Source organism: Saccopteryx bilineata, chromosome 4, assembly GCF_036850765.1.
Source record: "Saccopteryx bilineata isolate mSacBil1 chromosome 4, mSacBil1_pri_phased_curated, whole genome shotgun sequence".
Lineage (NCBI taxonomy): Eukaryota > Metazoa > Chordata > Mammalia > Chiroptera > Emballonuridae > Saccopteryx > Saccopteryx bilineata.
Genome location: NC_089493.1, coordinates 290476603 through 290489695, shown reverse-complemented (window position 1 = coordinate 290489695; position 13093 = coordinate 290476603). Strand labels below are relative to the sequence as shown.

The following is a 13093-nucleotide window of genomic DNA, read 5'->3' as shown; positions in this document are numbered from 1 at the left end:
GGAGAGCAGACAACAGGCACTGCCCCATGAGTGTCCCAAGGAGCAGGCCGCCAGAGACTGGGGTGTGGGCCGGGTCCCCGGTGTGCGGGCGGGCAGACCCGGGCCACTCGGAAAGATGCGACCCAAGTAAGCCACCTCACTTCTCTGGGTGCTGTCGGCGCCTCTCAGCTGGGGTGATGACAGCCCTGCCTGTTTCGGGGTCACTGTGAGAACCAGGTGGGACAAGTCAGATAAAAAGGCTTCAGCAGCCAAGCGGGGAACACGCTGCTGAGAAAGGACGCGTGTAGCCCGGCCCGGCCCCGGCCCCCAGCTCCCCAGGGGCCCTGCTCCACCCCACCGTTTCTCCTGTTTCCTGCTCAAAACCCCAGGCAGCGGACACACACTCAGTTGCCCGTGGGGGCCGGGCGGTGTTCTGACTGGGGCAAGAAGCTGGGGCGGGGCTGCGGGAGTTAGAGGGCACATGTGCTCTGTGCTCCGGGGAATGAGATCTTCCCAGAGAAGCCAGACCTCGTCCTTGACTCCCTGTGTCCTCTTACTTACAGCCTGCACCCCTAGTCTAAGGTACGAGGGTTTGCAGGGAAGTCAGCAAGGGCTGGAGGCAGACTAGCATCCAACTTAGGCTTTCTGCAGTAAACAAAACATGAGAAGAAAGCGGAGGAGATGGAGACTTTAGCAGGTCAGTGGGCAGCGGTGCATTAAGCAATGGACGTGCAGCTCAGTGTGAGGTCAGGGATGCCTACAACGTCCCTGTCTCCGCACCACGTGCTCTGTGCAAGCGCTGCTCAGACACCACCCGGTCCCTTCCTCCTCCGTCCCTTCCCTTCCCTTCCCTTCCCTTCACCGGCGGGGATGCACCTGCACCGGCAGCGGCAGCGGCAGCGGGCTGGTGGGCGGCTCTGCCCTCCTGCTCAGGATCGCCCCTTGCAGGGCTTCGTTCTCCACCTGGATGGCTCGAAGCACAGCCGACGCCTCCTCCTGCCGGTCCTCAGCCTGGAGCATAGGTTTTCGGGTTGCTGAGAGGGGCCTCTCCCGACGGCTTCCAGGTCCTGGGAGCGGAGAACAGGGGGCAGGGGTCTCCCTTTAGACTGCATTCTTGGAGTGCAGCTCAAAAACTACTAGAACCAAGTCGAGGGACAATCTACGGAACGGCTGGCCTGTACTCTCTCAAAATGTCACAGTCATGAAAAACAAAGAAAGCCCGGACAGCATTCCGGATTAAAGGAGACCAGCAGACACAGAGACCGAGGGCAGGGGCGGTGCTGGGACGGAAAGTGGGTAGGGAGACTAGCCGTGAAGAACATTACGTAGCAAGGGGAGATCTCCAAACCCAGTCTGCGGCTTAGAGAATAGCACTGTATTAGTGCTAACTATCCCAAATTCCAGAACTTCCGCGCACTGGGGTAATATAAAAAGAATGCCCTTGCCCTGGCCGGTTGGCTCAGTGGTAGAGCATCGGCCTGGCGTGCAGTAGTCCCGGGTACGATTCCTGGCCAGGGCACACAGGAGAGGCGCCCATCTGCTTCTCCACCCCTCCCCCTCTCCTTCCTCTCTGTCTCTCTCTTCCCCTCCCGCAGCCAAGGCTCCATTGGAGCAAAAGATGGCCCAGGCACTGGGGATGGCCCCATGGCCTCTGCCTCAGGCGCTAGAGTGGCTCTGGTCGCGACAGAGCGACTCCCGGGATGGGCAGAGCATCGCCTCCTGGTGGGCGTGCGGGTGGATCCCGGTCGGGCGCATGCGGGAGTCTGTCTGACTGCCTCCCCGTTTCCAGCTTCAGAAAAATACAAAAAAGAGAAGAAAAAAAAAGAATGCCCTTGTTCTCAGGAGATGCAGCCAGCCCTCCACATCCAGACTCCGCATCCACAGCTCCCCACCCACAGACTCCCCACCCACAGACTCCACATCCACAGCTCCCCACCCACAGACTCCCCACCCACAGACTCGGCGAGTACTGTGTGGTTAGGCCTTGTGATAGTTCCATCTGTACTGAACGTGCACAGACTCCTTTTTTCTTGTCATTATTCCCTAAATAATACAATGTAACAACTCTTTAGGGAGCATCTACATTGTGTTAGGCATTCCAGGTAATCTACGGAGATGAGTTAGTCTACAGGAGGATGCGGGTAGGTCATATGTAACTATTAGGCCATTTTATATACAGGACTTGAGTATCCACCGGGTCTGGTATCCCCGGGGGGGGGGGGTGTCCTAGAACCAATCCCCGTGGAATCAGAGGGGCAACTACACAGGCTGCAGTGTTCAGGGGTGAAGAGGAATGATGTTGTTGTGTTTTTTTTAATCTTAAAAAAACCCCACATACATAGTCATTGTAAAGCAGTTGGGACAAAATGCTAACAATTGGTGACCCCGAGTGAAGGGTTCATGGGACTGTCATTTGCAACCATCCTTGCAACTGTCCTTGAAGTGTGAAATTATATCAAAATAAAAAGTTATTAAAAATTAACCCTCTAGCCCTGGCCAGATAGGTTGGTTGGTTAGACCTTTGTCCCAAAGCATGGAGGTTACTGGTTCAATCCCCGGTCAGGGCACATACAGGAACAGATCGATGTTCCTGTCTCTTTCTCTCTCTCTGCCTCAAATCAGTAAAATAAACATTTTAAAAAATTGATCCTCTAACAAAGTACCTATAAGGAATAATGTATAATATCACGGAGAAGGAAGGATATTTTGGCCTGACCAGGCGGTGGCTCAGTGGATAGAGTGTAGGACTGGGATGCGGAAGGACCCAGGTTCAAGACCCCGAGGACACCAACTTGAGCGCAGGCTCATCTGGCTTGAGCAAAAAAAAGCTCACCAGCTTGGACCCAAGGTCGCTGGCTCGAGCAAGGCGTTACTCGGTCTGCTGAAGGCCCGTGGTCAAAGCATATATGAGAAAGCAATCAATGAACAACTAAGGTCTCGCAACGAAAAACTGATGATTGATGCTTCTCATCTCTCTCCGTTCCTGTCTGTCTGTCCCTATCTATCCCCCTCTCTGACTCTCTCTCTGTTCCTGTAAAAAAAAAAAAAAAAAGAATATTTTGAAGTATTTTTGCCTTATTTATTTATTTATTTATTTATTTATTTTAGGGATAACAAAAATTATAAAAGAAATTGCTCCTCCATTTAAGAAAATAAAGTATGGCAAAGGTACAGGTGAGTTTGGAAGTTCCAATAGTGGAAAACTGGTTTCAGAAAACACAATGGTATGCAGAAAGCACCCAGTAAGGCTGGCTGGCTGAAACAAACGAGGGCGCGCCCGCCCAGGGGTGCACCGTTGTAGCCTCAGGAGAAAAGCACACTAGAACAGCGACGGGAACACGACGCGATGACTGCAGTCTGCCTCGCCCTCGCCGGGGGCGGGGGACTGAAACCGTTGGGGTGGCGGACACGGGGGGGCCACCATCGCAGCCTCGCAATTTCTTATATGTGGGTTCTTTCTATGTCGAAAAAAAAAATATGTCTACTTCAAAACAGACCTGCTCAACGTGTTTCTGCGGGGATCTCGGAAGAGGCTTTTACCTCCTGAATTTCATCCCCTCAGCAAGTATTTCTTGATGCCACTCTGCCAGGCTCTATCCTGGCACTGGGACACAGCAGTGAGCAGACAGATCAAGACTCCCACCCCCCTCGGGGGCAGAGACAATGGCCAGAGGAGGAATAAACAGCACAGGGTGCGAGCAGACAAGGGCACGGGGACACAGGCGGAGCAGAGCAGGGTGAAGGGGAGGGCAGCTAGGTGGGCACCACGGGGCCCAGGGAGGCAGGGCCGGGCATCAGGGCAGTGAGAGGCCATGGTGCGTCCGCGGGGCAGCAGGGTGGGCACCACGGGGCCCCAGGGAGGCAGGGCCAGGCATCAGGGCAGTGAGAGGCTGTGGGGCATCTGCGGGACAGCAGGGTGGGGACCACGGGGCCCCAGGGAGGCAGGGCCGGACATCAGGGCAGTGAGAGGCCGTGGTGTGTCCGTGGGGCAGCCAGCTGGGCACCACGGGGCCCCAGGGAGAAAGGGCCCGGGCATCAGGGCAGTGAGAGGCCATGGGGCATCCACGGGGCAGCAAGGCACCCTGGGCTGGAGCAGAGGGAGTGGGGGACACGCTGTGTGGAGGCCTAGGGGTGGGGGTGGGGAAGCCAGGCCACACAGGGATATGGGGACACCATAAGGTCATTATTCCGAGAACAGTGGGAGCCACTGAGGGATTCAGAGCAGCAAACAGTCTGACCTGACTTGGTTGGAGAGCAGACTGAAGGGTGGCGAGGGGGACCCGGGAGACCGGCAGGTGGAGACTGAGGGGGGCCAGAGAGACTGAGGGGGGCTGTGGAGACTGAGGGGGGCCGGGGAGACCGGCAGGGGGACTGGGGTGACCTGCGCTGTGCGCTGAGGCACGGAGCAGCAGGGCGGGGTCAGGCTCCCTGGACAGAGGGGATGTGCTGGGGTGACAGAGGGGAGCTGGGGTCTGTGGAAAGGGACAATGGACTTGCTCTCCATTGAGCTGGGGAGGGCCGTGGGGGGAGCAGGTGCAGAAGCAAGGAGCAGGGGCTCAGGTTTGGACGGGTTGGATCCGAAATATGTCGGCATCAGAGTGGAGCTGCCGGCTGACGTCTGGCCTTTCGGAGGACAGTCTGGGCTGGAGACGTGAATCCAACACAGGCGACTGGATCGCACTGTTTACAACATTGTCGGACACTGACATCCACACTGACCTCTGACAAACCCACTGGGAATTTACAGGTGCGGCCTCTTGGGGGTCATATTCCTGGCCTTGTGTAAGGCCTGTCCCAACGCAGCATCCTCCATCCTCATGACCTCAGGAAGCCACCACTGAGGAGTGGAGCTTCCTATGGGAGCACCTGATCCTCCCGCGTTCTGCTCGAATGCTGTGTCTGAATCACATCCAGAGTGGCACCAGCAGGACAGGGAAGGACACACAGCAGCAGCACTGGGCAGCCGGCTTCCGATACAGCCAGGTGCTGGGTGTCCGTGGGCTTTTACGGAAAAGCTAAGCTAAAGGGAGGGCCTACCGATTTCTGCCGGGCACCAAGGACAGGCGCTGAGCGTGCCAATGCCCGGGGACCAGAGGCGGGCACTCCAAGTGAGTCAGGCTGGATGTGAGGAAGGAGCCGGTGCCCGGCCCCAGCGAAACCTGCCCTACGGACTGTGCTCCTAGGACTGCCCTTTTATATTTCCAGGAAAAGCAACAGATATGAAATGTATGTGAAAATGTGAAATTCCCTCGGTTTTATTTGTTCACAATATACTTGAGTTTCTAAGAAACATGACTAACAGAGCCCAAAGGACGGTCTAGAACAGCCCGAGCTGCTTCCCCAGGAGGGTCAAGGGCACCCAAGGGACCCTCGCGGGCCCATGGCGGCTGGCCCGGGCGACTACCAGCCATGGGCCGTGTTCTGACTTTGATGGACTCTTGCCATTACCCCAGCTCCGCTCCTGGGGACAGAAAGGTGACGGGCTGCTTGCAGGGTGACCGGGGATCCACGCGCCCCAGTCGTGGCTGCGCTGACTCCCCCCGTTTGTCCTTCTCATCAGCTGCTCGGGCTGCCCTGTGCGGAGGGGCGAGGAGGTAAAGCAAACACCGGCAGAGGAGCTCGGGGCAATGAGCTGGTGGCGCGGGGTCTTCACTGTGACAGAAACGCCACGGATAAAGACCGGGTCCCCAAGGAGTTAGGAGGACAGGAAAAAGGACAGAGAGGAAGCTAACGGATGTAGCCTTGAGCTACAATGGAGCTGGAACTAAAAATCCTGAACTGTAAACACACACTCGCCCCAGGGGAAACGCTGCCTGGGGGGGGGGGGCAAAGGCCTGGCGGACACAGGCTCACCACGCTGACCCTCACCACGCTGGGCAGGGCCTCACTGCTCTGCGCTCAGGGGTGCAGAGGTGGCTACGGCAGGCACAGCCCTGTCCGCACACACCTCACGGTCATGGGGCAGAGACTGGGCGGACCAGCAGGTGGTGACGACTGCCAGGACGAAACACAAAGCAGGGCACGGCCTCAAGATGCCAGGAGGGGAGGGACACTTACTACTTGAGACACTCGGTCAGGGAAGGTGACATCTGAGCACAGACCTTAAGGCAGTGAGCCTGGAGAACACCCACCTGGGAGCCTGGCGCACTGAGGAGCCGCAGAGGAGCTAGAAGGAGGGAGCGAGGGGAAGCGTGGTGGGCAGGGAAGGAGGGGAGGTTTGGGCTCACTTCTCCTGAGACCACGGGTCTCATATTCCCCCAGGAGGCCACGCCCATCTTGTTTACCCGCACCTGGCACTATGGTTCTTGTCAAATGAATGGATGGAAAATGATTTTAACCCCGAACCTTCTCAAATCTTGGTATTTGCGCATATCCCTAAAGCATATTGTTTCCTCCATCACACCTGACCCCTTCAGATCCTATAGATCGGTGATTTTCAACTGCTGAGCTCCAAGAATGTTTAAAACAGGCAGTACCTGACTATGGAGTCAGGAGCACTGACCTCTTTCCCCTTAGATTTTCAAATTAAAAAATAACAGCCAACACAACAATAGCCGTCTGGCGTGAATAAATCAAAATACACCCCCTTTTTTTTGTCAGATCGGCAAAAATATATATTTTGGTGTGCTGCAGAAATTTAGGAATTAGTTTAATGTGGCCCATGAGATAAGAGCGTTAGAAATCGCTGCTACAGATGGTTCTGTGAGTAAGGGACTAGGATCCTGCGTCCAGCTACACACGCGTGCCCCCGCGCTCCAGCCCTGGGGGGGCAGGCCCCGTGCCAGTGGCTCTTTCATTTCCAGTGAAGAGCACTTACAGCAGGGGTCCCCAAACTACGGCCCGCGGGCGCATGCGGCCCCCTGAGGCCATTTACCTGGCCCCTGCCGCACTTCCAGAAGGGGCACCTCTTTCACTGGCGGTCAGTGAGAGGAGCACAGGATGCATCCGCAAAGCGCGGCGTCGCTCACGTACAGTACTACTTCCGGTGACGCGAGACGCACGCGTCAGGGCTCCGGAAGTGCGTCATATCCCTTGTTATGGCTGGCAGTGACAAATATGGAACCGGACATTGACCATCCCATTAGCCAAAAGCAGGCCCATAGTTCCCATTGAAATACTGGTCAGTTTGTTGATTTAAATGTACTTGTTCTTTATTTTAAATATTGTATTTGTTCCGGTTTTGTTTTTTTACTTTAAAATAAGATGTGCAGTGTGCATAGGGATTTGTTCATAGTTTTTTTTATAGTCTGGCCCTCCAACGGTCTGAGGGACGGTGAACTGGCCCCCTGTGTAAAAAGTCTGGGGACCTCTGACTTACAGGGTCAGCCTAAAAGGAGCTGCGTGGGGACCCTGGCCTCTTTACGGCCACCACGTGCCCCAGTGGTCTGGGGCTGGGGTGGAACGGCGGCCTTGAGGTCGCTGCCTGTCCTTGGCCACCACAGCCCTGTGCTAGCTTCCGCTCGGGCAAGGACACTGAGGGACGCCTTTTCCTCCAGTGGGCCCCTTTCTGTCTCCCTGGACCGCCTCTCATCTGGGCGGGAGAGCGCCTCCGGAAACATGGCCCTCGGGCGCTGCCTGTGCCCTCAGAGTCATATTATGCTAAGAGGATGTTCTTAAAAATTGAATCACCCTTTCTCCAAGGGAAGGTCAGCTCCGCTCCTCCACTTCCAGAGCTCCAGAGACGTCTGTACACAGCGCCCGCGTCGCTTTCCTGAATCACATTATCGTTGACCGCTCTTGTGTTTACTGTGCGGTCCTGGCCACGCAGAAGGTGACAACCTTTTAACTCTCTTTGAAGGTCTCATCACTCACTTGGTGGCACCATCTCTGCACCGGCCTGAACACACGCGGGGGCGGATTTACTCTCGTCCTAGATCTACGGAGTGTGGATTTATTCCCGCAATAAATTGTGCCAACCGCAAAAGCCAAACTGCACATTTTAATTTATCCCAAACGGCTCTTTTCTGGTTGAAAACCATCCCTCTTCTATTAATGTCACTTTCCCTTCGCGTCCCCGGGACTCGGCTTTCTCTTGCTTGCAGAGAAACAGAGGGCGTATCACTCAGGAGATCTACCATGAATACGACACATGTCACCAAGAAGACCCGAGGACACAGGGCTGTGGGCCCGCTCACCAGCCAGGTGACTCGTTCCCAGACACCAGCTGTGACTCGAGAAGCTCAAATTCAGAGTCTCAGCCAAATTACCCTGACCACATGCCTTTGAGGCCGCCCGGGAAGCCGCTGAAATGGCAAGTATATATTAAGTCCAAGAACAAGGGTCTGGCATAGAAGTCGTACGCCAGCAGCCCACACGCCAAACCAGCCTGCAGATGTGTGTTGTGTAACTTACATTTTTGTTTTGTTTTTAACTGGAAAAAGATGCCAAGCTATGTTTTTAAAAAGAGAAAGATTGGTTTTCCTGGCATCTCTTGAACAGTCATCTGACAACTCTTGATTGGCATTCGCATGTGGCAATCATAGGCTGGCGCTGGGTAGTGGTGCCCCCTTTCGATGGGGCATAAACCCTCAGTTTCCACAGGGCACCCCCAATCCCTGTTGTCACATGCCTGTCAGCCCGGAAACTGTATGTGTGGCAAAAGGTCCAGGGCAGGAGTCCCCAAACTTTTTACACAGGGGGCTAGTTCCCTGTCCCTCAGACTGTTGGAGGGCCGCCACATACAGTGCTCCTCTCACTGACCACCAATGAAAGAGGTGCCCCTTCCGGAAGTGCGGTGAGGGGCCGGATAAATGGCCTCAGGGGGCTGCATGTGGCCCGCAGGCCGTAGTTTGGGGACACCCGGTCCAGGGCAACAGCTGACTTAGCCCTGTTTTGTCTTGACATACCCACGTGCTCCTCTAAAATTGAACCGGGAGGCGGGGGATACAGTCCCCTGGACAGTGGTCTACCACTGACCCGAGTCCGGAGTGCCTGGCCTGAGACAGCCGAAGCCTCCATGCAGTTCAAGGTGGCTCGGCCTCGTCGCACAACGTGCTGCCCACGGTGTGAGGGACTGGGACAAACGGCCACACATCCTCCAATTCTGGACGGGAGCCACGTGCACTGTGATGGGGCAGCGTCTCCGCCAGGAGGTGAGTCCAGTTCTCTGGCTGCGATTGGTCTGATGACTTCCTTTGGCCAACAGGTTGCTCTGCTGGCAAACAGGACCAAACAGAATCTTTAAAAAGCACTTTCCTGGCCCTGGCCGGTTGGCTCAGTGGTAGAGCGTCGGCCTGGCATGCAGGAGTCCTGGGTTCGATTCCCGGCCAGGGCACACAGGAGAAGCGCCCATCTGCTTCTCTACCCCTCCCCCTCTCCTTCCTCTCTGTCTCTCTCTTCCCCTCCCGCAGCCAAGGCTCCATTGGAGCAAATATGGCCTGGGCGCTGGGGATGGCTCTGTGGCCTCTGCCCCAGGTGCTAGAATGGCTCTGGTTGTAACAGAGCGACACCCCAGATGGGTAGAGCATCACCCTCTGGTGGGCATGCCAGGTGGATCCCGGTTGGGCGCATGCAGGAGTCTGTCTGACTGCCTCCCCGTTTCCAACTTCAGAAAAATAACAAAAAAATACAAAAATACAAAAATAAAAAGCACTTTCCCACCGAGGCGCGCCCTCTCTGGCTGCCCCGAGACCACCACATTCTGGACAATGAGACTGTATGAAGCAGAGACAAGTCATCCCAGATGAGGTCCGGGGCCAGCTGGGCTGCCAGACCTGAGTGGGCCATCGGAGACCTTCCGGCCCAGCCGCCCACTAGCTCACGTCAGAACCAGCCAGCCCACCTGCGGACTACTGAGGAATAATGAGGGTTTTTGTTTTTAAGCTGCTACATTGTGGGACAGATTGTTAGTCAGCAGTAAACAGTTGATGCACACAGGTTGTTAAAGCCTCTCATTTCTAAGGCTTCTTCTGGGGCCTCTCCATGGCAGGTGCTGTCTGTGACTCGAACACCCACCCTCTGCTGCCGTCTTCTCCAGCCCGGGAATGAACATGATTTCCAAGCAAGGAAATCAGGGCTCCCCCGGCTCCTGACTAAAGGTCTCGCTCTCTCCTCCGGGACCCCCTGTCCTCTGCTCCATACCCTGCCTCTGAAGAATCTGTAGCAAAATGTGCGCGGTTAGTTTCTCTATGAAATGAACAGCGGATGTTTCTGTCCTTCCAGCGACAGTGACCTCCGCGGCAGCCAGGTTTTCCGCCCGGGAACCACGCCCTCCCCACTCTTCTTGGCCTGCGTGGTGTGGACAGATCTGACCCCACTCCTGGCCAGCCCGGCCAATGAGAGAACTTCCTCTGCCTGACCACGGAGACTGCAGACCAGCTCAGGGGAGAGCTGGCTCTTGGACTCGCTGGAGCTCTGAGGGGAAGGAGCGGTCTCTTCCCCTGGGGTTGCAAGCCAGTAAAAGGGAGCCTGGAGCCCCTGGGGGCCCTCCAGGGCCACACCTGAGCGGAGAGATGTGGTTCTCAAAGTGTGGTCCCTGGACCAGAGAGATCAGTATCACCTGGGAACTTGCTAGGAATTAAAATATTTAGGATTGGCCCTGGCTGGTTGGCTCAGTGGTAGAGCGTCAGCCTGGTGTGCAGGAGTCCCAGGTTCGATTCTCGGCCAGGGCACACAGGAGAAGCACCCATCTGCTTCTCCACCCCTCCCCCTCTCCTTCCTCTCTGTCTCTCTCTTACCCTCCTGCAGCCAAGGCTCCATTGGAGCAAAGTTGGCCCGGGCGCTGAGGATGGCTTTGTGGCCTCTGCCTCAGGCGCTAGAATGGCTCTGGTTGCAACAGAGCGATGCCCCAGATGGGCAGAGCATCGCCCCCTGGTGGGTGTGCCGGGTGGATCCCGGTTGGGCGCATGCCGGAGTCTGACTGCCTCCCCGTTTCCAACTTCAGAAAACACACACACACACACACACACACACACACAGACAAATAATATTTAGGATCCACCCTAGATGCACTTAATTAGAAACTAGGGCTGGAACCAAACAATCTGTGTTTTAATTTGCTTTGCAAAAAAAGAATTCAAACGCACGTTTAAGTTTGAGACCCACTGGACCAGAGCAAAATAGCCCTGAGTGATAAAGAGGCAGACTCTTGGTGATAATCACCTGAGCACCTGGATCCCACCACGCCTGAGGTCAGCTCAACAGTCCCAGACTTTCCAGGCCAGTGAGCAACATACTTTCCTTTGCTGCTTCAGCCAGTTTGGATTTCTAACACTTGTTATTAATAAAGAACACCGATAAATACGTTGTAAGACTCTGGACTGGGGCAGAACAGTCTTCCTGCTGCAGGTCTGCCAGACAGAAGTGCTAACTGCAGGCCTGTCAGGGTCTTCACGCTCACTCGCACTGAGGGGTCTCACTTTATTCTATGGTTGGCAGCTTGTCTGGGGAAAGTGGTTCAGATCTATCGCTTCTCTAGAGCACTCTGACAGCTTGGACAGTCAACGTTCTACATGAAAGACTAATGTTCTTTCTCTCTCAGGAAGACATCAGCAAGACTTCGGTAGAAGTTTCTTGGAAGGTTTATGGCTAGAGGCCAGAGCAATACAGCACAGAAGGCCCTTTCATTAGAACCAGGGACAATCACTGTGCTGGACAAGGAATTAAGCTCTCGTGCGGTTGCGTCAAGCGCACATTTACTTGGCACAACTCAATTTTTAGGACCTTGGCCAAAGATAAAGGGCCAAGGAAGAGAAACAACTCTTTAGAGAGTGTAGGCAATTGGTTACACTCCTAACGGCAGACCAACTCAGCTTGCCCAGCCCTTCCCCAGGGCACGGCTGGTAAGCCTGGACCAAATGTTATAAAAATCTGTTTGAATAAAAAGAAAATGCTTGAGGACGTGGAAAGCACACAGGGCCGGGCCCAGGCCCAGGGCCCCCGCAGTCTGGAGAAGGGAGCCCGCAGAGGCGAGCCCCACATCCGAAGGGGTCTCCCCTCCAGGAGGTGCAGCTGACTCTGCCACGAGGCTGGGAGGCTGCAAAGACCTGGGGACAAACTCAAGCTCCAGCCGGAGAGTCAGGGTGACCCGGAAAGAGCCAGGGGTGGGGGGCACGGAAAGGTTAGTGAGGTGTACGGGTCCAAAGCACTACTGACTGTGTGAAGTAACGATGATGACGACATCCTCATCTAGTGAGGTTTCAAATCTAGAGAGAATTAAAATGCATGACAATGACAGCATTTAAGTTGAGAAGAGAGCAAATGGAGTGTCGGGGCTGTAAGGTCCTCTCGTTGAATGAGAAGTGGTAAACTTGCTGATTGAAAGTAGACTCTAATAGGTCAAGAATTCATGTTGCAATCTCCGGTAATGGCTAAAAGAATAATAAAAGAACGTGTAACTAATGAGCTAATAGAAAGGAAAAAGAAGAAGAATATAAAACAATCAGTTCGAAAGAGGGCAAGAAAAGAAAGGAAAGGAACATAAAACAGGCAGAATAAAAAAGCCAACAATAATATAGTGGATTTAAACTCAAATATAGGAGCAATTACATTAAATGTAAATGGACTAAATGTGCCCATTAAAATGCATAGATTGTTAGAGGATAAAAATAAAAAGAAAACCCATTAGACACTGCTTACAAGAGAAAGTCTGAAAGAAGATACAGCATGTAAACACCAAAGAAAGAGGTAGACTTGCAGCAAAAAGCACAGCTAGAGAGAAACAGAGACCACCTGGTGATAAATGCTTTCCTGGTGAATTCACCAGGAAAATATAAAAGAGGTGATTTTCGTGGCCATCCAGAAGACAGCCCCCACAAATAGGAGGTAAGGTGTGCGAGCAGGCCAGACTGTGCCGGGAGAGGCCGAGTTGGTTTGACCTGCCGTCCTCTCAGGAAACCTCGGGTTCCTCACGCCTCTTGCGATGTCAGCATCCCAGTGCCCTCAGCATAATGCCAGTGTTGGAGAACACCCGTTTCCCCTGCAACCCAGACCCTAAACAAAGCTGGCCGCTTCACCTGGGTGACCTGCTTGGTGATGAAGCCAGCCAGTTTTGGCTCCTTTCCTCTCCTGTCCCCTACCAGGAACCACCTCCCAAATAACTCAGTCTCACATCCCCGTCTTAAGAGTCTGCTCCAAGGAATCCAAACCAGGACAATATTTACACCGCATGGCAATT

General features: G+C 54.6%; 1 protein-coding gene across 6 annotated transcripts in view; it reads right to left on the bottom strand.

Annotated features, from left to right (window-relative positions):
* KATNIP (katanin interacting protein) overlaps positions 1–13093 on the bottom strand; it is a 190532-nt gene that overhangs the window by 66851 nt on the left and 110588 nt on the right. For all 6 annotated transcript variants that reach the window (XM_066275499.1, XM_066275496.1, XM_066275494.1 and 3 more), the window contains one exon: positions 856–1046. In XM_066275499.1, the coding sequence (XP_066131596.1) occupies positions 856–1046 (191 nt within the window). The remainder of the gene's footprint in view (positions 1–855; positions 1047–13093) is intronic.